The sequence below is a fragment of the Mustela nivalis genome (assembly GCF_964662115.1).
Source record: "Mustela nivalis genome assembly, chromosome: 5".
In the NCBI taxonomy this organism is placed as follows: domain Eukaryota; kingdom Metazoa; phylum Chordata; class Mammalia; order Carnivora; family Mustelidae; genus Mustela; species Mustela nivalis.
The window spans coordinates 16,916,651-16,938,684 of NC_139024.1; the positions used below are offsets into that span (position 1 = coordinate 16,916,651).

General features: G+C 41.4%; 2 protein-coding genes across 2 annotated transcripts in view; one reads left to right on the top strand and one right to left on the bottom strand.

Annotated features, from left to right (window-relative positions):
- The window catches only part of NT5DC1 (5'-nucleotidase domain containing 1), a 140,007-nt gene that overhangs the window by 113,471 nt on the left and 4,502 nt on the right, over positions 1-22,034 (bottom strand). Inside the window, exons 2-6 of the mRNA XM_082730120.1 lie at positions 20,629-20,720; positions 18,574-18,645; positions 16,461-16,567; positions 11,253-11,332; positions 9,721-9,805 (exon numbers count right to left, since the gene is read on the bottom strand). Of these exons, the coding sequence (XP_082586246.1) occupies positions 9,721-9,805; positions 11,253-11,332; positions 16,461-16,567; positions 18,574-18,645; positions 20,629-20,720 (436 nt within the window). The remainder of the gene's footprint in view (positions 1-9,720; positions 9,806-11,252; positions 11,333-16,460; positions 16,568-18,573; positions 18,646-20,628; positions 20,721-22,034) is intronic.
- COL10A1 (collagen type X alpha 1 chain) lies at positions 531-8,686 on the top strand. Its single transcript, XM_082731174.1, has 3 exons — positions 531-638; positions 1,194-1,362; positions 5,783-8,686. The coding sequence occupies exons 2-3, from the start codon at positions 1,209-1,211 to the stop codon at positions 7,642-7,644; spliced, it is 2,016 nt and encodes a 671-aa protein (XP_082587300.1). The 5' UTR covers positions 531-638; positions 1,194-1,208; the 3' UTR covers positions 7,645-8,686.

Sequence of the window (22,034 nt, forward strand, 5' to 3'; positions counted from 1 at the left end):
AACTTCTGAGAACTTACACTAAAATTCCAAGACATAAAACAACATACCTACATTTTAATTGTTTTCTAAGAATTGGAGTTAGCTATTTGCATAAAAATTTAGGAACATTAATGGACACATTGAGGGCCTTATGTCATATTTGAAGAACTTAGAGGATGGTTTAAATCCACACCCCTCCCTCTGCAAAAAGACTTCCTCTCCTACTTTAATATACTACAAATATTTTCAATCAAATAACACAAGAATGTGCTTTCAAAAACACAAAGGGGGTATTATCATCCCATTATGAACCAACCTAAACATCTGAGTAATAACTTCTAAAATAAAACTCAGAAAAAGATGCTGCATGGTTAAAACTATTAATATATATTGAAGACAAAGAGTTTATTTTTCATTAAGAAAATAAGAGAGCCCAACCTGATCTTGTATGCTTGCCCAATAGAACTTTCCACTATAATTAGTACTCTCCACCTCTCAGGGGAGGAGCTTAAACTCAGGGGAACCTCAAGAAGTAAGGGAGAAACAGTATAAATACGGCAGGTCAGCTCCGGAGAAGGTACCTTCTGTACTGCTCACCTGGCCACAGGAGGGCTCAGAAAGCTGCTAAGAAACCATCTCCAGGAATTCCTGGCACCCAGGTAAGTCTATGACTTGATGTTCTGGTGGACTTTCATGGTAGCTTGTTTGGAAACGGGCCTCAATAAATCAACTCTTTATTTTTTTGTCATTTAAAAAAAGCGACCTTCCACTAAAGTGTACTCAGAAAGTTCAATCCATATTAGCCTCTATAAGAAAATAGTTCTAAGAAAACCATATTCGTAAAATTATGTCCTACTTAGTTTATTTTGAAACTGCTGGATATTTCAACCTATGTTAAAGATCTTAAATTATTAATGCAGGTATCTAATTATAGTTTCTGTATTTCTTCTTCAAAAATCACTTCAGTTTTACTGGTTACTTGAATGTGGTTTCCACTAAAAACTAAGTCATATATTCATATAACTAAAAATTTCTATTTCTGGTTTATGGAATATATTAAAAACAGAAAGGATAAGGTAAAAAAGGTAGTTAATGAAATAAAGAATTCATGTGTTCAAATACAGACAAATAAAACAGGTCAATAACAAGAAATGATTCTTTTTTTTTCTTTCTTTTTTTTTTTTAACAAGAAATGATTCTTTTCTGTTTTTCAGACGCCATCTGAGAACATGCTACCACAAACAGCCCTTTTGCTGCTAATGTTCTTGAACCTGGTTCATGGAGGATTTTATGCTGAGCAATTCCAAACACCTACAGGCATAAAAGGCCCACCACCCAACACCAAGACCCAGTTCTTCATTCCCTATGCCATAAAGAGTAAAGGTAAACTTTATATATTTTGCAGTATTAACTAACTGCTTACTGCTTTCTACAATCTTAATGATCTCTTTAACAAAATGCTTTTAACTCTACTTGGTGTTAAATTATCTTCAAACTCCTAGTTTGTCCAAAATAATAAAGCAAAATGGTTTATGGAAAAAGCAAGACTATTCAAGTACATTAATATCCTTTCCACAGTGAGTAGGGTAGAAAGATGTACCTGAAGAAAATTAAGAACTTTTATGTTTAAAGCTTTTCCTACCATTGATGCTTCTGCACAAATAACCAACCATGAGGGAGAAAAATGGATCCAAAACAAATTAATTAAGTTTAAAATCTTAATGAGAAATAACTGCCAATTATACCGAGAGGAACAGGTTTAGGTATCTAAATACTTTTTTTTTTTTAAATCTATTTATTAATTTGACAGAGCGAGAGAGATCACAAGTAGGCAAAGCAGGAGGCAAGGCGGGGGGGGGGGGGGAAGCAGACTCCCCGCTGAGCAGAAAGCCTGATGTGGGGCTTGATCCCAGGACCCTGAGATCATGACCAGAGCCAAAGGCAGAGGCTTTACCCACTGAGCCACCCAGGCACCCCCCATTTATACATTTTTGTATGGATTAGCTGTCAAATACACAGACTTAACTGCCGTGTACTAACCGTGGGGCCTCAAGTAAGTTACTCACCCTCTCTGTGCCTTAGTTTCCTCACTCATAAAAAAAGCAGCAGCAGCGATCTCAAAGGGCTGTTAGGAAGTTTAAGTGAGTTACTACTACCTGTAAAGTATGCAAGTATTAGCTGTGTTACTCGTACGTCTCCACTTCCTCACACTGTACGGAGGGCTGGTCTTAGATAGGTTTTAGCTTTGTTCTTGAATCTTTCCCCAGCTGTTCAGCTTTCTCAGATATTGTGAAGAGAACTGAGAAAATGTATATGCACACTCCTAACAGATCCTCAAGGAAGGGCAATTATTAGGGTTTCTCATTCACTAATTCCACTGAATGACATCAGGCACATACTACCTGAAATCTAACTGAATCTAACTGCATAATCTGAACTGATTTTAAGATTCAAGTTTCCTTTCCTTAGTATTTTTTCATTATAGTTACATATTTTACCTTGCAAATAACGCTAAGGATATTTGCCATAGACTTTAAAAATAGTGCTTTTGGAGACAACCATGTTCAGGAAAGTAAACATACAGGATTGTCTTCTTAGAAAGATGAAATTTAAAACATTCCATGAAAGGTAGCTTAATGTTTAAAAATAAATGCACAGGTATGTCACAAAAACTCCCGAATGTCTCAAAATACAAATAAAATACGAGAAAGAGAAAAGTTACAAAAGAAACCTGCTACTTTCCTTGAAACAATGAATGGCAATTCATGTGAAATGCTACGACATACATCACTGGGTATATCTCTATATTCACAAATTCAGACTCTTCGTAGTTTACCAAGATCATATGAAACCACCTTGAGTTAAAAATCAAATGTACCCCTTGTAGATGGTTTAAAATGTTTCTGTTTTCCCATCTTACCATACTGCATTATCTTGGCTACTTCTGCAAAATAAATGAAAAGCTTAGAAGCTGCATTTCAACTGCTAAATTCACTACTTGATGATACAAGGTGATACAAGGTGGAAACTCAAGTACATCATCATTCACTGGCAGGCACTAATGTATTAAAAGAAAGATAAAAGTCTACAATGTATACACATATAGCATTAGGTTGATAACAGAAATACAAAGAGTGCCTATGTAATTCCTGGGCCCATCTGTTCAACACAGGTTCAGAGGGCTCAGCCAAAACACATCAAATTATGCTGCAAAGCAATGCAGAGCTGGTGGCCCCATGGGTGCCATATTCTGACATGATCGACCACTATTTCAATTTCTGGACATTTCAGAAACTTCTTTGCTAGGTAATCATTTTTCCTTGAGGATGATACCACCCTAATCTTTCATTTCTCCCCCACATTGGCAAGCAACAAACAGGGGCTATCCCTTAAAGACACAACAGAATTCATTTTTTCTTGGATCAAGAGGTGGAAGACCTTTGAGGGCAACATTCCAAGTGACTGAGATCACCCTATCCTCAGATGGTGGTCTATGCCTCAAGTCTATAACCCAGCCTCAAATGGTGGTCTATGGAGTCGTTTTCATTTTTAAAATTTTCATTTGTTATTTAAAAAGAGAGAGTGTAAGGTGGGGGGTGGAGGAGGTGGAAAGAATTCTAAGTGGACTCCAAGCTGAGCACAGAGCTCGATCTCATGACCCTGAGGTCATGACCCGAGCCAAGACCAGGAGTTGGATGCTTAACTGACTGAGCCACGCAGGCAACCCACTATGTAGTCATTTTCAGTAAGACTGTTTTTCCTCCCTATTTTAACAGTTAAACAGATTTCCAACCAGACTAAATGATTTTTAGTATGGATAAGATCTTTAGGAGATTCAGAATAAGATTCTGAAGTAAACCCCATAGTTTGCATTTGAAAAAAAAAGTGCTATTTTGTTTTCTATTTATTCATCTATTCTATTTGTAATGTACTACACCTCTTGATACTTATAGACATTTAAGGTATGTACACTAGAAAGTCAATCTATCAATGATATACATATATTTATATATATGTGTGTGTGTGTGTATATTTATAGAGAGAGATCTTTTCCACAAATTAACTTTCTCAGAGTCTTCTTCCTGATGTCATTTACTGAAATCCCATGAGTGAATAAAGTTCCATACATTTGAATATTTACAAAATGAAATGTAATAATTCTAATTAGTACAAAATATAAATACCCAAGTCTAAAATAATTTTCCTATTTTAGCTTATCTATTTTAATGATTCTGCTGTATATTTTATATTTCATTTGTCACCAAATTTATTTCAAATATGAGTACCCAAGAGAATAATATTAGCAATTACTACTGGCTGACTACTTCTTACATGCCAGTTAATATGAAAGATTTTTAAAAGTATTATAATGTACCAACAATTGACAGTTGATATGAACCATACCCATAAGCATGTTTTCAAAGGCAATTTATAATTCTTTTTTTGTTTTTTAAATTTGTAATTCATTTAATAATAGTTCCAATTTAGTCTTCACTCTGATTTCTAAAGCCATTAAAGATTTAGATAAAGTTTAAGTATATTAATTAATCACTTTTGTACAAAATACATGTGGCTCAAAAGTCACAGCCGTAAGTCATTCTCGGGGTTTTGACCAAACCGTTCATTAACTATGCCATTTGCTATATCTACCATAACTACGAACCATTTTCCAACAGTAAAAGAATTTAAATAGTATAGGCAGGCATTCCAGCTATCTTCTTGAAGACTTATTAAACACAAAATAATTTTAATATAAGTTCTGCAAATAGACATTGCAATCATATGTAATTATTGCCATTTTTGCTAGCAATTAAAGAATTTCTCTGAGAAAGAAAAGACTATTTCATAATAGATGCTTACAATAATTGATGCCTAAAGATCCTCTGATACGAGAGTATTTTCCCAGTTATATATCCTAATACCAGAATGCTCTGTTAATTCCCACCTCTGAACGACTAAAACCAAAACACTGGACACCTCTTATCCCAGGGACACTTGTTTCACTCCCTTCATAACTGAAGCTCTTGTAAGATGTGTCCTGTGCTCCGCACACTTGTGGTCCAAGAGCCCTTTTCCCATCACAGGCAGTGAATGAGCCTTTTCTGAACTGAATTCATAGTATCAGTAGAAGTACCTGGTTCAAATGGTCCCATACCTCTATGAAATCAATAATAACTATGTGCATTAACCAAAGAAAACTTTAGATAAGCATTTTAATGCCATTTTATATACCTACTATTTTATATATGCTGCCCACTGGATCCAATTCTCTTTGCCGCTGTGTTAAGTCAATGAAAGGAGGGTACAGGAGCTCACGGTATGTGCCGAGGGTGAAAAAACTCCACCTACATCTGAACTGTGTTCGGTAGGCCAGGGCAGATTTTCTCACCAGATATCTTACAGGACAGCTTTTGTGAGAGAAAACTGTCATAGTTCTTAAATACTTTCCCATCTATTCTGCATTTGTCTTTTTCTTCCTTTCTATCAAATACCTTTTTCCCCCTTTCCTCTCGAGGTAGATGACCTTCCCCCAAAAAATGGGGTAAAGACCTCCACTGCACTCTTATTCTAGATGAATTCTTCAACCCCAGTTTATTTTCCTGGATAATGAGGGTGTACTGAAAGCATTAGGGGAGCCATGGTCTTATGAAACCATCCTCTCTGGCACTGTTTTTACATACAATAGAAAATGTATTATCCAAAAACCACTTAACACTAGTCTGCCAAAATGGACTGACCGACAGTGCGAAGTCACCACTAACCATCTCTCTCTCTGGGCGTGTGTATCGGGCGTGTTTCTTAGGTGTATCTGTAAGAGGAGAGCAAGGTATTCCTGGCCCACCAGGCCCCGCTGGACCTCGAGGGCACCCAGGCCCATCTGGACCACCCGGAAAACCAGGTCACGGAAGTCCCGGACCCCAAGGAGAGCCAGGGCTGCCCGGACCACCGGGACCATCGGCCACTGGGAAGCCGGGTTTGCCAGGACTCCCAGGAAACCCAGGGGAGAAAGGACCATCTGGACCAAAAGGAGATATGGGACCGGCTGGTTTACCAGGACCACGGGGCCCACCAGGGCCCCCCGGAACCCCCGGCCCAGCTGGAATGACCGTGAGGGGAAAACCTGGACAACAAGGACGTGCAGGAGCCCCGGGACCCAGGGGCTTTCCTGGAGAAAAGGGCGCACCGGGAGCGCCTGGTGTGCTTGGACAGAAAGGGGAAGCAGGACGCGGTGCTCCTGGACGCCCCGGTGAGAGGGGTCTTCCAGGCCCTCAGGGTCCCATGGGACCACCGGGCCTTCCTGGAGTGGGAAAAAGAGGTGAAAATGGGTTTCCAGGACAACCAGGTGCCAAAGGCGATCGGGGTTTTCCAGGAGAGAGGGGACCGGCGGGCCCACCAGGCCCCCAAGGTCCTCCTGGGGAACGAGGACCCGAAGGCACTGGAAAGCCAGGAGCTACCGGAGCCCCAGGCCAGCCAGGGGTTCCTGGGACAAAAGGTCACCCTGGGGCTCCGGGACTAGCTGGGCCTCCAGGGGCTCGTGGCTTCGGGAAACCAGGGTTGCCGGGCCTGAAGGGACAAAGGGGTCCTATTGGCCTTCCAGGAAGTCCAGGTGCTAAAGGGGAACAAGGCCCAGCAGGTCATCCCGGGGAACCAGGTGTGACTGGACCCCCTGGAAATACGGGACCCCAAGGACCAAAAGGCATGCCAGGCAACCAAGGGATTCCCGGTCCTAAAGGTGAGATGGGGCCAGTGGGGCCTGTAGGCCACCCTGGGACTAAGGGAGAACGGGGTTCCTCTGGGTTAGATGGAAAACCAGGGTACCCGGGAGAACCAGGCAGCAGTGGTCCTAAGGGAAACCAAGGGTTACCAGGCCCAAAAGGGGACTCTGGAGTTCGGGGACCTGCTGGTCTCCCAGGCCCTGTGGGCCCAGCAGGAGCTAAGGGAATGCCTGGACACAATGGTGAGACTGGGCCTAGAGGGGCCCCTGGAATACCAGGAACCAGAGGCCCCATTGGGCCACCGGGCATTCCAGGATTCCCCGGATCTAAAGGGGACCCGGGAACTCCAGGTCCTCCTGGGCCAGCGGGCGTAGCAACTAAGGGGCTCAATGGTCCCACTGGGCCACCAGGGCCTCCAGGTCCGAGAGGCCACACTGGAGAGCCTGGCCCCCCAGGCCCCCCAGGGCCCCCAGGCCAAGCAGCCCCACCTGAGGGCTTCATAAAGGCGGGCCAAAGGCCTTTTGTTAGTGCCAGCCAGGGAGTGACCGGAATGCCGATGTCCGCTTTCACTGTTATTCTCTCCAAAGCTTACCCAGCTGTAGGTATTCCCATCCCATTCGATAAGATTTTGTCCAACAGGCAGCAGCATTACGACCCCAGAACCGGCATCTTTACCTGCAGCGTACCAGGCACGTACTACTTCTCCTACCACGTGCATGTGAAAGGGACCCACGTGTGGGTGGGCCTGTATAAGAACGGCGCCCCTGTGATGTACACCTACGACGAGTACACCAAAGGCTACCTAGATCAGGCTTCGGGGAGCGCCGTACTCGATCTCGCGGAGAACGACCAGGTGTGGCTGCAGCTGCCCAACGCTGGCTCGAGCGGGCTGTACTCCTCGGAGTACGTCCACTCCTCTTTCTCGGGGTTCCTGGTGGCCCCGGTGTGAGCGTGCGCCCGCCGAGCTCATGTAACTCGGCCTGAGAAGGCGTTCCCCAACTCCACCGTGCCCCACAGAAAGCATATGGAGGTAGGCCAAAAAAAAAAAAAGAAAAAAAAAAAAGGGACGAATTTTGATTTTCCAAATACAGATTTGAGCTTTCGGACCCACCAATTCTACCCCCGCCCCGAGAAAGTGCGCTGCAGTGGTAAACAGCAGGGGAAAGCCCTCCTGAATTTCTAGTAAGCGGTCCCAAGGCTCTTTAAAGTGTTCTGTGAACTCCTTCAGAACTTAAAAATTTCACCCTGAAAGTCCTACTAACCTAAAAAATTTAAATGATCACAAAGAAACCCTGAAATGTGACACGAAATTATGTTAAATTTGATTTTGGAAATTCAGCATTTTTTTTTAATCAGCCGATTAACAGGAGAACTTCTAGGAAACATTCAGAGGGTATCATGTCTTTATAGAACTCAAATACTTGAATATTCAAATTCAAAAGGCACTGTATACTCTAAGATCTTTCTGATAGTGCATTACTTGAAGGCTTACACGGCCCCTTCATCTAGATTTATTCAAATGTACAGGTGCACACAGACTTCTTACAACTCTAATAAAAAGCCAAAAGATGATGTTAAAATAAATCTGAAATGCAAGGTGCTTTAGCCATGAATCTTTTCAGATTTTTCTGTGACTCCAGAAAAGCATTCTATATATCCGGCACAACTTGGAAATGGGTGTCTAACCTAGTTTATTTATTTAATACAAGTGTGATTAATTTGATTTAATTCCATGTTGAGTCTTAACAGATTATGATTTTGTGGGTTTACAGAACATCGCCATAAGGACCTTGAGCCTCCCACTTTAGTGAAATTATTGCTAATGTCAAGGGTTTCAAAATCTGGCTAGAAATGAAAAGATGTGATTTATTTATGCTCTGTACTGTATTTTTATACTGCTGCTTAAAACTTCTAAGCTGTGCCTCACTTATTAAAGCATGACATGTTTTACCTACTCCTTATTTACAATGCAATAAAATAACATCAACAGATTTTTATGCTGAATTTTTTTGAGAGCAGCAATTTGCTATTCTCAACTATTTTCTTTTAAGGCTTTTCACTTTACAAAGTTCATAAAAATAAAACAATAAAGTGGTGGGTGGCCATTACAGTTGTCATGGATACTCCCCTGTACTGGGGTGGGGTTTCGCACACACCCCTCAGCACTCCATGTGGACTACAAAAAGACACCCACAGGACCACATGGGACCTACCAGCCAGGGCTGTATGCCGGTGACCAGGCACAGAAAAGTGAGACAATCTCACCAAGCAGTGATTTCTTCAGGAAAGGAAAGAAGCAGGTGGCAGAGAAATATGCAATTTGAAAAAATATTTGGCAGTTGCTATTTATTGCCTTGACATGTTTTTAGTCACAATATTTAGGATTATTTTGATTACTTAAATTACCATTAAAAGGAAGGCAGGCAATTTATGTCAATCAAAGGCAACCTTTTTCTAAGCTGAGAAACACTGTTCTTGAGCATCTAACAGTCCACCGGGTGACTCAGGGCAGCCTGGTTCGAGTTCCCAAGGTAACCTATGACAAAGCATCCCTGTATGCCTTAGAGATCTTCCGCATAACCTTACCTGAGATGCAGCTGTGAGACCCGATGTGCAGCCTGGCCACGACTCTGCCCCATTCTGAGTCAACCAGTCCTGTTTTCCAGCAATGAGAATGGAATTCTCACTCTCCCTACCTGTCTATAGCTACTACGCTCAGGGTTCTAGGGAGTAATCCTCATCACGGAGCCGGAAACAGCACAGCTGGAACTCCATTCTGGGGAACCCACGAAACGCCCCTTCTGGCAGGTCAGGGAGAGAGAGCAGAGCTCAGAGGACAGGCAACTGTAGCCATGGAGCAGACATGAATAAAGTACCTCTTAAAATATAAGCAGTAACAACTTCATTTTAGATAAAATGAAGTCCTGATTGAGGAACATGACAAAATAGGTAACTTCAAACTAATTCACAAGCCGCGCAGCATTTAGCAAACATCGATTAGAAAGTCTCCCATCACATTACTCACCCTTAAAAGCTGACATTTTATAATTGTGTTGTATACCAGCAACTATATCCTTCCAAAAATCAAATGTTTTTTGACCATTGTTCCGCTGGAAAAAAAAAAAATCCCAAATGTTAACACATGTAATAACACATGTAATAATTTTTTAAGCACAGAAGAAAAAAAAGCAAGCAATTACAATATTGCTATAATCTAAAAATGGGACTCATATTTTAGAAAAGATAACAGATGAAAAAACTCATTCTAGGAATGGGATTTTAAGAAGAAAGATCTTCCAAGAAAATCACTGCTACAGATACATATATACACATGCATATAACTAAATATTAATATAGCTCGTATAGCCTAAATAAAATAGAAATTGCTACTCAGTGTGAAGTCTAAAAATTATATATTTTAAACACAGGAGTAAATTTACAGTGTTATAGCTTTCTGTACCGCGGCATCGATGGGGCTGAGAAGCCCCAAATCCTAAAGTCCTAAAAGCTGGTTACTTTAGAATTCAGTGCACATTTTCCGGACTTTAATAAAAAAGAGTAGAAAATCTCTACAGGAGAGATGAAGGAGGTTCCAAATCCAAAACATAAAACACTTTTATTTAGATTTTTTTTTAAACCAGGAAGCAAATAAACATTACATTGAAATACATAATCCCACAAGGCCTTGCCGTCTTGGAACCATTATTAACCAGTGTCCTTCTACCTAAACAAAAACAAACTACTAGACATTTGTACCTAATTAAACTCTGGAATATCTGAAGACTAATACATTTGCCTGAAGTCACTATGGATGAAAAACTGATTCCATCTCATGTAAATAATAACTTCTACATGATAAAATAATTGCTCAGCGGAAACTCGCAAACACATGACTAATTCTGGCTCAAAAGAAAACCACTATCCATGTTCTATTATTAACGTGATTGTTATGATGTTCAAAGACAACACAAGCAAAACTGAAAAGTAATTCTGATATAAAATTGGTGTCTGCTCACAGGTATATTCCATATATCTAATAATAATCATATTATTATTCAGTAATATAATAATTATATTCCTAAGTATATTCAATATATTCAATAATATATTCAATCTTCATAAATAGTACAAAGTCTATACATATCAAACTGCTCAAAATGAGGAACTTAAAAACTTCATCTCATTTTTTTTGATTTTGTATTATTTAGAGTGCTTAACGATAGTGGGATTTTTAAAATTATCTTTAATTATTTTTTTTTAAATTCTGCTAATGAAACCCAAGAAAATATTCTTTCCATCTGTAAGGTATTTTCTTTTTAGACATTTGCACCCCCTGGTGGAGAAGAGGTTTATTATCCCTCAGGGGAAAAATGGTCAGGGCTATTTAATTTTCCCAAGATATCTGACCAAATTCTCTATGTTTTCCTTCCTCAGTCACTTCCAAGACCACACAGAGGAAACTGAGTAAAATCTCAACCCAAAAGACATATATAGTTAAGTCCTCTGATTTATGACTGAATACCTATTGTAACTTCTGAAAAACGAGTCCCTGCTCACCTTTGATAGAGAGTCCACCACTCTGGCACATAGAAGCGCTCCTGGCAGGTCAAAGTAGTTATCATAAAAATAGTATTTTCCTAAAAAAGAACAAAATTTTACACTGGGAACAAATGGCTCATTTATGTGACACACAGAAACTTGGCTGAAGAGACACCAGACTTTGGTCTGGTTCCTTAGAGGGGCCTCTATTTCAAGTCAGAATAGCTCTATTGCAGGCGTTCACTGTCTTTTAAAGAAGGATTAAGCTGTAAGAAAGTTAAAAAATGACCGCCCTAATTCAAGGATCTTATGAAAAAAAATTTTACGTAAAAATGAAAACTAGACTATATGTTAACTATGAAATGGATTATAAAACAGCCACAATTTATGTTATCAATGTCACTGAATTTCAAGACAATCAGCCTAACACTGGAGCACCACGAAGTCATCTGCATAACAGCCCTTCTCCTATCTGTGCTGGCTGGTCCACCTTCAGTTTCATGTGAGGACAACCCGGGTGATGAGAGGAATAGACAACAACAACAACAAATCACATCATGTGGGATATGGTGTACTTATCTGGGAAAACCTCAGGTGCACAGAACAGGCACGGTAGAATCTCAGGGAGGAAAGAGATTGATTTATTTTGCTTGACCCTAGGACGGAATTAAACTTGAGCCCTTCCTTGGTGCAGAAGTCTCTTTTGAATCTGCCGTCCCTGGGCAGACCCTTGATGTCCCATATTGCGTTCCTTTGGCTCATGTTGGAGCCCAGTCACTGCTGTACTTAATGGCATCATCCCACCTCAAGCACACCTGTGTCATTCAGTTCCTCCAGAAGCCTGTGGAGTCCATGTGGCTCATGTGGCAAGCCTCAACCAGGAGCCAGTGGGAGAGCCTCAAGTTTAGGGGCCAGTGAAGGCTCCTGTCCCTTGGATCGACAACTCTGGGAGATATTCTCAGTGCTTCTCAGAAATCCAGTGGAATCCAGCTCCAACTGTTTCTACCTTCTACGGCTTACCCTCTCCACTATCTCATTCCTGTATACCAGGATTGGGACCAACCACTCTGCTTTGGGGGGATCCCAATGTCATAGAATCCTCAGGGAATCCTTGTACAAGGAGGAATCAAACAGAACCAAAGGTGAAGCCAGACGGTAGTTTAATGTGAGAAAGTACCTCCTCAAACGTCATAACTGTTGCATGCAATATTGTAAGTGCCTGATTTCAAGTACTCCCTTCTTCCCATTTGTAAGCTAAGTATGAAGTTATGGAACACAGCAGTCTTGTTCCCTAGCGTCCACTATGCTCAATATCCAGCATACTGCAGGGACTCAACAAATGTTTGTTGAATGACTGAATGACCTAACAGTGGAATGGATTTTTGGAATGAGGGAGTGCCACAGGTAAATCAGGAGAAAATCCTCTGCAGGGGCTAGATGTCTATCCTTTTAAATGTCATTAAATGCCCTTTACTTCTACATATCAAATTATTAAGAATGTATAAGAAATAAAGTCAAAAGTTCTCCATCTGTTAATTCACAAAATGGCTACGTGAGTTTACATATCTTTTCCCGCAGTTAAAAATAGTTTGGTTGGCATATCTTCCTGGTTTTTACTCTTACAGCTGAAATTATTGGTAGAACATCTTAGATTACTGTTTTATTCCTCAGAAAGGTCAGGATGGCTCTGCTGCCTGAGGAACCAGGCATCAGGAGGAAAAGGGAGATCACAGCCCATGTGCTTTTCTGCCCACACTCTGCCGTGCTGTAAGGCCACACAACACTCCTGGGCTCCCGAGACCAGGATGGTAGGCACCCCTTCCCACGGTCCACAGACCTGCACTTGATCTAATCTCCTGGCCTGCAACACCAGTGTCGCCAGCTGTTCCGGGCGCTGTGGCAGCAGGAGATCTGTCGTTCTGCCAGTTACGTGCCCTTGCTTTCCCCTTCCTCTGTGGCCATTAACAGACAAAATTCAGTTAGAGTTAAAATACTGATCCTGAGTCTTGGATGGGATCTAATCAAATAACTCAGGGGTTTAATAAGACTCCCTCCGAGAAGTCAAGGGGGCTGAGTCACTGGACTGTAAAATGTGGGCTGGATGACCGCTGTGTGGGCACGCTGAGACTTCTTTAGTCCTGACCTATGAACTGGGCCAGGCTGCTCTCGATGCCTCTTCTTCCACCAAAACTCCAAGACTGTACCCCAGGAAAGCTTTGCTTCTCGCCCCTCCTAATGAGCAGAGAACTCACTGGCAATGAAGGGATCAGTGAGCTCAGATAAAGAAAATAAGCCTCTAACAAGTTCTAAGATCCTTAAACTTTGCCCACTGAGAACTCATTCCCCAAGAAGCCACTGCCGACACTACATACTTCACAGACTGCCTGCTCTCACTGGTCACAGACCAGAGGCGCATGAATGACTGAGGGCAAAAGAACAACTTATGATAGCACAATGTTCTCACTCGTGCCGATGAGTGATACCATCTTCACTTGAAGTTGAGCCAAGTGATGCTAAGAGTGGCTTAGTAACTGACCAGATCACTGTGCCCAGCAAGGAACAGAGTCAGTATGATCCAGGATGACCTGGCTCTACCTGCCCTGTGCTTTCCGCTATACTAAGCTGTTTCTGAATAATTTACCAGTTTAAGGGGGAAAAGATCAAAAGGACTTGCTCTCTGCAGACTGGCTGGTAAAGAAAACCACACTCCTGCCAACGCAACAACTTGCAAAGGGATTGTCAAATAAACTGTCAGTAAAATGTCTCTGCCCATCAGTGCTTTAAATTCCCTAAATGTACTGGTAGGGAAAGCACTTTATAATGCTCTCCTTAAATAAAGGCCCTTATTTGGCCTTACTGATCGAAAGTTTATTTTATTTTATGTTATTTTCGGAGGCAGCAAAGCAAAGTTTATTGAGGGATAGTACAAAGCTCGCAAAGAGGGAGGGGGCCAAGAGGGTTGCCCTAAAATTTTTAAACCTCTATATCCTTAGCGCACTTCTAGGAACTTACAAAAGAGCCAACTGTATGTGTGTGCAAACATTACCGCAGGTCTGTTTGTATGGGCCAAGCACCAGACACGATGCAAACGTGCACTCTGAACAGGCTGACGGATGAAACCAGACGGCAGGGAACACCAGCCTTTCACAGAACCAGGTGGCTCTGTGTGTGTTAAAGTGACAGGATCTCGAGGACGTCAGTTAAAGGGCACACTGCAGGGAATGTATGATTCCTTTCGTGTGCTTTTGAGAAATAAGCTTCAAGGAAAGGGGATTTTGGAGAACAACAGGGGTTGGAGATAATTAACTCCTCATTTTATTCTTTTCGATAATATTTAAATTTGCTAGCCATATGCTTACATTGTATTTTTTAAGGTAAACAAAGTTTAACTGGGTTGTGGAATCTCAGGCCTTTTTTTTTTCTTTTCTATGTCTCCAGATTAAAAAAAAATAGTATTCCTTTAAAAAAAAATTATTTATTTTATTTATTTTCAGCATAACAGTATTCATTGTTTTTGCACCACACCCAGTGCTCCATGCAATCCGTGCCCTCTCATACCCACCACCTGGTTCCCCCAACCTCCCACCCCCCCATTACCCCCCCCCCCCCCCGCCCCTTCAAAACCCTCAGATTGTTTTTCAGAGTCCATAGTCTCTCATGGTTCACCTCCCCCTCCAATTTCCCTCAACTCCCTTCTCTCTAACTCCCCTTGTCCTCCATGCTATTTGTTATGCTCCACAAAGAAGGCATCAAGCTTTCGCTTATTATCTGGCAGAAACAATAGGCCTTTGTGATGCGTCACCACCGCCTGACCACCCAGCACATAAACGGGAAACACCTCCCTAACCACCCCAAGTAAGAGGAGGTAAATTCCAAGCTCTTCCTCAGAGCGCTCCTGGGTAAACGGGGGAACCAGAGGGAAGCCGCTGGCTCCAGGAGGGGGCGCTCTCCAGAGGGCAAAGTGGTGAGCAGCTGGCAGTCCTCCTGGGTGAACGTTCCTTTCCTGGCTGAGAAATATTTTAGTTCTTTAAAGTACTGTTTCTAAAGGATGTCGGAGTGAAACGCTTAGCTCCGCACCTGGCCTTTCTGGGAAAAAGTTATCTACGACTGCCTGCTTCTGGACAGACAACGGCCGCTCTCTGTTTTTAGCTGAGTAAAAGGCTACAGACACCCATTAAACTGCCACCAGCCACTGGGACTTGAGATGTGTGAACGCCTTCCACCTCGATCCCCAATGTGAAACCTGTTTTCCTCTTAACTTAGGTTACAAGAGCAACGATTTCTTGACATTTTCATCTCAGGACAAAAACAATACAAACTCTCAAAAGGTGATGAATGTAACACAGCGAACCTAATTGTAATAAGGAGTAACTCCCAACTATTTTCAGGTTACTACATTTTCCTTTCTTTTCTTTTTTAGGATTTTATTTTAAGTAATCTTTACTCCCAATGTGGGATTCGAACTCACAACCCCAAAATCAAGAGTCATATGCTCCACTGACTGAGCCAGCCAGGTGCTCCTCAGGTTACTACGTTTTCTGAAGGAGATGAGTGCATTTCAAACGTGTAGTGTGAGAGAATATGGCACAAAAAATTTAGCACAAATGAAAAACCAACAATTATAATAAGGTCTATGTGTTTATAATAATGTCTTAATCATTCCTTATTAATTTATGTACATCAATGTCTACAAATCGTTCTGAGAAATCTTTTCATGTTTACACATGGTGAATTTCTTCAAAGACATTGGGGGAAAATGGGTGAAATTATTTAAAATAAGGGAAAAGAAGAGATAAAGGCGGAAGAGAGAAGACAGCAGAGCTGGCAGTAAAGGAGAGAATTCAAGAAAATAAGACAGGTGGGTAGTATGAATGTGAGGAGAAATGGGTAAAGGAAAAATTAAAGCAGGGACTGAGCATGTTATAAACTGATAAAAAAAAATACAGATGACTGAGAAACGTATTATTCCTAGGTGCTAGTCTTTTTACTCTAGAACAAGAGAAGGTAAAAGGAGAATCAACAAAACCTAAAATAAATTAGAATCAATGCCAAAGAGATTCGAGACAGGTGTGGAAAACACACCCTATTCCCATCAGCCCACGGTGGCTCCCTTGTGCATCCTGGCCAACAGGAGGCAAGGACGGCATGCTTCCTGTCCTCACGCTGCAGGTTCAAGGTCCCAGACCCCGGGGCGGTCATGGTGGCGCAGACCCACATGAGCCATACCTGATCGGCAAGCCATTCCCGCATCAGACATGAAGTGCTTCCACTCCTTCCCACCATACTCCTCTGCCAGCGCCTCGGGAGCCATCATCTTCGTGCCGTGGCTCGCCCTGGTTCGGGGAGATGGGGTACAATGCTCGTGAACGCCTCCTCTGATTACCCCTCCCTCTGGCCTTGCTATGGGTGGTCCCCCCAAAAATGAAGCCAGTTTTCTTTTTTTCCATTTTCAACGACATGATTTATTCCTTTAGGGCTCTAGAAGGCGTTTCCTTAAGTTCTTTGTTCATTTCATCCACCAACTGGCAATTAAGTGATCAGGAGCAACTCACTCTGAGATCTGGCCCATGCTAGCTGCTCTGGACCTATAATATCTAAACTATTTCTCCAGAAGAAAAACTCTTCCCTGAGAAGTTATTGTTTAACTCTGAAGATGAAGATAGTCTCACTGGAATGATCAGAAACCACAGCAGAGACTGGGTGGCAGCCGTGGGGAGAACCAATAGGAGAAGGAGGGGAAAGCAATAGGGTGAGAACAAATGGAAAAATCAAAATGGGCTCCTTTCTGTAAGGGGACAATGCTTTAGAAAGCTGCATGTAAAGATGGAAGGATCTGGAGTAGAACATAGGATGAGACAAGGAATCTGCTCTGCTGGAAGAAAGCAGGCATCAGGGAGATGAGCTAGTGAATCCAGGAGAAACTGCCTGGAGGGGGTCAGACCTCAGGGGAGGGACGCTGAGAGGGAGGAGAGACAGACAGAACAATGAAAGAAAGAACCCAAACTGCAGAATGCTTTACATTCTTTGAACTATGACTGATGACAGCCAAGCACACTGTAAGAATCTGATGGTTGAGTTAAAGGTCATGGTCAAAACTGCATGGAGTATGTACGCATACGTACATACAAATGTATACATACATACAGAAGTTCTAGCCCTAGTTGCCCAAGGCAAGAAATGTGCAAACGAATAACAAAGTAGTAAGAGGTGAGGCCACACCAGCTCTAGTCATCTGAACCCTAGGACAAGGTCTAGGTACAACATGAGTTTATACTGTGCAGAAAGAATGATGTATCGGAAGGAAGAGTATGTACCAGGGATAATCCGTGCTGAGTGTTCTTTCCTTCAGCTCTGATCATGTTAATATAAATCACAAATCGCAGAGTCGTGACCATGTTGACTTGCCTCTACTATCGGTCTTGGGGGCAGAAACAGATGCCCACTCCTCGCACCCCCTGTAAGGCTCAGAGCAACGGTGGCAGCAGCTTCTCAACTGCCGGTCCTGCTCTTCAACATTCAAAGTGCCCGGTACACGCGGAGGGGAGGGAAGGAAGGGAATCAGCACTGAGGGTGAAAAACGGAGACCAGTGAAGGTTGGAACTGACTAGAAAAACTTCCAGAAGGAGCTGAAATACAACATCAGTCCTGCACCCAGGAGACAGATTTGGATAAACAGAGAGAGGAGGAGAGATGTGCAGAGACCATCAACCCCACCCAACATCCATCTTCTCCTTCTTCCTTAATAAAAATAAATCTAAGTTTATTCCAGGCAACTATGTACTTATCTAACACAACATAATCCCCAGACTCTTTTGCAGGAGGGGTGGGCAATGAGATGAAGCAAGTTATTAAAATTCTACTGGATTTCCTGCAAATATTTTTGGTGAGCTAAATTTAAGAGCTAGACTTTGAAGTTCAATGCTATCAGAACTGTATTTATTTATTTATTTATTTATTTATTTATTTATTTTTAAAATATTTTATTTATTTATTTGACAGAGAGAGAGAGATAGAGATCACAAGTAGGCAGAGAGGCAGGCAGAGAGAGAGGGGGTAAGCAGGCTCCCTGCTGAGCAGAGAGCCTGATGCGGGGATCGATCCCAGGAACCTGAGATCATGACCTGAGCCGAAGGCAGAGGCTTAACCCACTGAGTCACCCAGGTGCCCCTATCAGAATTGTATTTAAATCGTTCAAACAATTCATACAAAGAAACATAGGCACACGATCTGTCATCTGATTGGTAAAAATAATAACCTTATTTAATCCGTACCTTAACGATCAAATGCTGTATAAAGTGTCCCGGAAAAATAGTTCTGACTTCACAGCTAATTTTATTACCTGAGCACAGTGCCATTATCTGCAAGTTTAATGAAATTCCCATCTTCCAGATCCAATGCCAAGCCCTTGCAACTAAAACAGAAAAGTCTGATTACCAATCAATTCATAGATTCAGCTAATCTAAGGAATAATAATCTATATTTTCAAAAAGTCACAATGCTAAAAAGGGATTCTTCTACCCACATGAATGATATGTTAGTCAAACAAATAAAAATAGCCAAGAATCCTAAAATTAAGTACCATCCACGGAGCAAAGGAAACTGTCATGAGGGAAACTGAAAGAGAGTGTGTTTAGGTTGTAAAATCCTTACGCTTTTAAAAAGGAAGAATTTAAAACTTAAAGAGAACAAAAAAAAAGGGAACTCCATTGTATGTCTCTGCTGAAATGTACAAAATATTTTTCATTAAATAAGACATGCGCATGCCCAAATTTATAGACTGCCAGATATATCCAGGGTCTCTCCTATACTCTTCATAAATTGCCTCCATTTAGGTCAGGTTATAAAAACTTGCCCCCTGGGCAGGACATCTTATTGAAAACCACTAAAACGGGTGGGATTATGGACATTGGGGAGGGTATGTGCTTTGGTGAGTGCTGTGAAGTGTGTAAACCTGGTGATTCACAGACCTGTACCCCTGGGGATAAAAATATATGTTTATAAAAAAAAAAAAAAAAAAAAAAAAAAAAAAGAAAGGACCAATACCCAACTTTTGTAGCAACATGGACGGGACTGGAAGAGATTATTATGCTGAGTGAAATAAGTCAAGCAGAGAGAGTCAATTATCATATGGTTTCACTTATTTGTGGAGCATAACAAATAGCATGGAGGACATGGGGAGTTAGAGAGGAGAAGGGAGTTGGGGGAAATTGGAAGGGGAGGTGAACCATGAGAGACTATAGACTCTGAAAAACAATCTGAGGGTTTTGAAGGGGTGGGGGGTGGGAGGTTGGGGTACTAGGTGGTGGGTATTATAAAGGGCACGAATTGCATGGAGCACTGTGTGTGGTGAAAAATAATGAATACTGTTATGCTGAAAATAAAAAATAAATTAAAAAAAAAAAAAAAAAAAAAGAAAACCACTAAAACAAAGTCAAATACTAAGGTTTAGGTTCCTCACTGTAAAAGACTTGCGGGATTTGGGGAGAAAAGTGGGAACAGATTCATTATTATGACTAATAAAAGCAAGGAGGTATAATGGCCACCAAATACCAAGAGAATTAAACAAAAAATGATGTGGTACTTTAGAAGGCTTGCTGACTCTGGTTCACAGTAAAATTTCCAGAGTCAGTAACATAATACTGAGATACCAGAGTCAGAATACCAGAATACCAGAATACCAGAGTCAGAAACACAATATTTGTTTCTTCTTTTTAGAAAAGGGATACATCAAAAAGGTCTAGCCAAATATTGCAGAAATATGTAATAGATGAACATCATTGTTCTAGAATTAATTCTGCATGTGTTTCTATGTGTTTTAGGATTATTATTAATTTTTAACTGAGCAATGTTTAAGTGTAGGATTTTTATTTTGTCGTTTAGATGAGGAAGAGAGAGAGAAAACAAGCCTTGGGAAGTGGAAAAACCTAACCCAGGAAAGGAGGAAGCAGTAGAATAGACATAGTAATGTCTATTCAAATTATAGAAAACCCAATGTTCCAGTTCAGACAGTTATTCAAAACATGATGATTCTTCCTCTTCTATGGTTCTATATTTGAAAGGCAATACAGCACATTTTTTTAATGAAAAAATGTAAATTTTAGAGACAGTTCTTAATTACCTCTGAAACTTAAGACAAACTTCAGCCATATACAAATACCAAATTAGTCAATAAGCTTTTAGCTTATTTACATATTTAATTAAACAAATCTAATTTAAAGCAGAAAAGGCTTTGATTTATAAAACATAAAACTTTTAATACAGAAGGCATTTTTGTCCTTTGATTCAGTTTCACATTTCAATTAATGTCTCCACAGAAAAGGAAGCACTGAAGTTTACTCAGCAATATTTGAGAATCAGAAGGAATAGGAAGACCTTAAAAAAAAAAAGAACTTACCAGAAATCCCAATCCTCTGGAGTCACAGTTAGCAATTCCTTGTCATACCCTTTCTCCTTGACCAGGAACTGAGCAAAGCTATTATAAATGAGCTATAAATAAGAAAAAGGAATAAATAAAAAACTCACTATTCATTCCTAATTTCACAGACCTGAAAACCTACTGGAATTACTCATGGGGCAGATGGGAGAGAGATCTCTCTAACTGTGAAGTTCTGCAGTTTAATCCCCCTTTAATGCAATCAATTTATCCACTGCTAAGAAGCCCAGGTAGCTACTATGTCTTTTCATAGTGTAGAATTAGACCACCAGTATACAATTTTATAACCAAGGACAACGCTCAGTCTTACTCCTGAATTCTAAGGGTTGGAGATCATTAAGACTTGACAAAGCTTTGTAAACTTATTTAACAGATCACCACGATGATAAACTTATTGACTACTCTATCATTCCATCTATCCTCAGCGCATCCTTAGTGGATAGTGCTTATGGGGCACTGTTCTTCCCCAGTTCATAGATCATTCTCCCATAAATAAAGGACATCCAACTTGTCACTAAGTTGTTTTAGTTTTGTCACTGACACAGGGGAGTCTCAAAGGGAAATACACACGGGAACCAGGCAGATGACCTGAAGGAAGAATGAAGGGGCTTCCATCAGATAGAGGAAATATCTCTCGTATCTCCGCCACAGGGAAAACTGAGGGAAAAGGACAAAGGAAACTTCTGGAAATAAGTACAAAGATAAACGGATCTTCTGATTCCTCAACGACAAAATCCCAAGTGTTTGAGTGATGTGTCTTATTTTTTTCTAAAGGGTTGGCTCAAATTTTTAGAGAACTGTGTATCCCACGTGAAAAGTAGGCGAAAGGTAGACAAAAGTCCACTCTGGCCCTACCCCATTCTCCTTCAAACAGTGTTCTTAAGTCAGCATCAGATGCACTTGAACCTGAATCTGAATACTGGCCTGGGGTCAGACTGAGCAGGGACCAAGATGATACTCCAGCAACTTGACCCTTCTACTCTCCGTGAACCCATAACCTCTTTGCCAGCATGAGGTGGCACAAAGCGGAGAGGGTCGAGACACAGCGAAAGGGACGGAAGAAGGCCTCCCTGAGGTGATGATGCTTACACTGACCCCTGAGAGCTGTAGCAGTTAGCGGGGTGAATCCAGAGGGAGGGAGCACGCCAAGTCCAGAAACCCAGAGGCCCGCACATGCCTGGGTTTGGGTGCGAGCACCAGGAGATGAGTGCAGAGAAATCAAAAGCTCCCTGTCAACTAGAGCTGTTCTCTGTCCTGAAGCTAATTAAAGTCACTATACATGTACTCCCATGCAATGCAGTGTGACCCTGAACCAGGTCAACTGATAATAGCTCACATTATGTCAACACGATATATCAACACTTCCC

Bases quoted from the DNA above. Each gene is read 5' to 3' on its own strand.
- COL10A1 (XM_082731174.1), top strand. From the start codon at position 1,209: ATGCTACCACAAACAGCCCTTTTGCTGCTAATGTTCTTGAACCTGGTT. The intron at 1,363-5,782 runs GTAAACTTTATA...CGTGTTTCTTAG, and splicing joins CTATGCCATAAAGAGTAAAG to GTGTATCTGTAAGAGGAGAG.